Raw genomic sequence first — 2500 nt, 5'->3', positions numbered from 1 at the left:
ATTTAAGTACATATACATATACATACATATATACACATATACATATATACACATATACATATACATACATATACATCTACACATATACACACACATACATATACATATACATACATATATATATATATATATATATATATATATATATATATATATATATATATATATATAGTAGGCAGTGGTATACATATATCTGGCAACAATTCGGAGAGGTAATTACTAGTTGGTACCTAAACCGCTTAGGCGTCCTGGTGTGGCCTTGACCATTGGTGATGCCATAACTTGTGTTTGGCTTTCATTACGAATAATTTTCCAGACTGATATTCAGTGTGGTTGCATGATTAGATTTATGAACACTGAAAACATAATATGTATGATTTTATAGTATAATGTACTCACGAACTAGGAGTGGATTTTACTCAGGCTATATGTTGGGTGGTCGTTAATCACCTTTGACCCTTGGCGCATTTTTTTTGTTGGTTTGCTTGGATGGTATGATTTTATATTAGAAATATATTCAGACATCCTCAGATGCTTTCACACTGCATTATATTTGCAAAACACTATAATAGATGGTATAACTCGATGTTTCCTTCGTTTAAATTGTGGTACTTTTGGCACCTCACGGCCTTTGAAGAGGCTATATATATATATATATATATATATATATATATATATATATATATATATATATATATATATATATATATATATATGTTATGTGTATGTGTACAATGTGTGCGTGTGCGTGTGTGTGTGTGTGTATGTATATAAATATATATATATATATATATATATATATATATATATATATATACACACACAGTATGTTATAAAAGTGCGAGTTGGTGCAGAGGGTTGCGACAGCAGGCAAGATATACAGAATATATATTTGATATATGTATATATATATATATATTTATACATATATATACATATATATATACAGCAGGCAAGCGGCGTAAAACTAGCCAAGTCAATGATGCGCGAAAACCATCAGAATACCATACTGGATCGGTCGGGGCCCAGGATAAAAACGGCCGCCACTGTTGCTGTGGGCCAGCAGGGTAGCAGTGGAAAATATGCAACTCTTAACCAACCAATAAAAAACAGGAGAAGTGGGAACCGTGTTAGAAGAAAGAGAGAGATGAAGAAAGAGGTAGATGTGAGGATAGGTACGCTAAATGTTGGAGCAATGACAGGAAAGAGCAGAGAGATTGTGGACATGATGGAGAGGAGAAAACTGGATGTTTTGTGCTTACAGGAGACAAAGTGGAAAGAGAGTATGGCGAGGGATCTGGGCGCTGGTTACAAGCTATACTACCATGGGGAGAATGGAGCGAGGAATGGTGTCAGTGTGGTGGTGAGAGGAATGCACACAAATGGTGTGTTGGAGGTGAGAAGGATAACAGACAGAATGATGAGTCTGAAGCTGGAGATAAATGGTGTTCTGCTAAATGTGGTGAGGGCCTGTGCCCCACAGGTGGGAGGTGACAGAGAAGAGAAAGAGGAGTTTTGGGAGAAGCTAGATGAAGCTGTTGAGTTGATTCCAAAAGAGGAAAGACTCTCAATTGGTGCGGATTTTAACGGACATGTTGGTGAGGGAAACAGTGGAGATGAGAGAGTGATAGGAAAGTATGAGTATGGTGCACGTAATCATGAGGGTCAAGCCATTGTAGACTTTGCCCATCGCACAGACATGGCTGTGAGAAACACCTTTTACAGTAAGCGTGAATCACACAAGGTCACATACACAAGTGGAGACAGGCATACTCAGATTGATTACATCCTGTGCTGCAGAATGCATTAGAAGGAAGGCAGAGATCGTAAGGTCATTCCAGGTGAAAGTGTGGCAAAACAACTCCAGGTAGTCACTGGGAAAATGAGGCTGAAGAGCCGAAGGAGAAGAGAGGTAAAGGTAGAACCTAAAATCAAATGGTGGAGACTGCGAGAAAAAGACTTTGGAGCAAAATTTAAACTGGAGGTAGACCAGAAGATGAAGTGGGAGGAAGACAACACCTGGGTGGACTTATCGAACGTATTGCGGGAAACAGCAATGGAATTGCTTGGTGTGACAACTGGGAAGAAGAAGGAGGACAAGGAAACATGGTGTTGGAACGAAGAAGTACAGGAAGCTATTCCGAGAAAGAAAGAAGCATGGAAAGAGTGGCACAAAAGAAAAGATCTGAGAAGAAAGTTTTTGTACAAGGAAGCGAAGAACAAGCCAAAGGTGGCAGTAGCGAAAGCAAAGAATGAAGCGAGTGAGGAGATATATGAGAAGCTGGATACGAAAGAGGGGGAAACATGATGTATAGAGTGGCAAAAAAGAGGGATAGAACAGCAAAGGACGTACAACAAATCAGGCTGATAAAGGACGCAGAGACGGAAAGACTACTTTGAAGAGCGGATGAATGTTGAAAACCCCAGGGAAATGGGGTGATGGCTGATGTAATGGTTGCAGGTATAACACAGGACGAGGTAAAGAAGGCACTGAAAAAGA

The 2500-nt window shown here is 39.0% G+C and overlaps 2 protein-coding genes across 2 annotated transcripts in view; both read left to right on the top strand.

Moving 5' to 3' along the window:
• LOC122259589 (uncharacterized) overlaps positions 1–2500 on the top strand; it is an 18316-nt gene that overhangs the window by 4730 nt on the left and 11086 nt on the right. The window lies entirely within an intron of this gene.
• On the top strand, positions 983–1810 carry LOC122259592 (protein CFDP2-like). Its single transcript, XM_086540233.1, has one exon. It carries the CDS (start codon positions 983–985, stop codon positions 1808–1810), a length of 828 nt encoding a protein of 275 aa, XP_086396359.1.

Source organism: Penaeus japonicus, unplaced genomic scaffold (genome assembly GCF_977035675.1).
Source record: "Penaeus japonicus unplaced genomic scaffold, GWHDUDI00000001_assembly GWHDUDI00000009, whole genome shotgun sequence".
Classification (NCBI taxonomy): domain Eukaryota; kingdom Metazoa; phylum Arthropoda; class Malacostraca; order Decapoda; family Penaeidae; genus Penaeus; species Penaeus japonicus.
The sequence above is the reverse complement of the archived record's forward strand: the minus strand, read 5'-3'. Positions and strand labels throughout refer to the sequence as shown.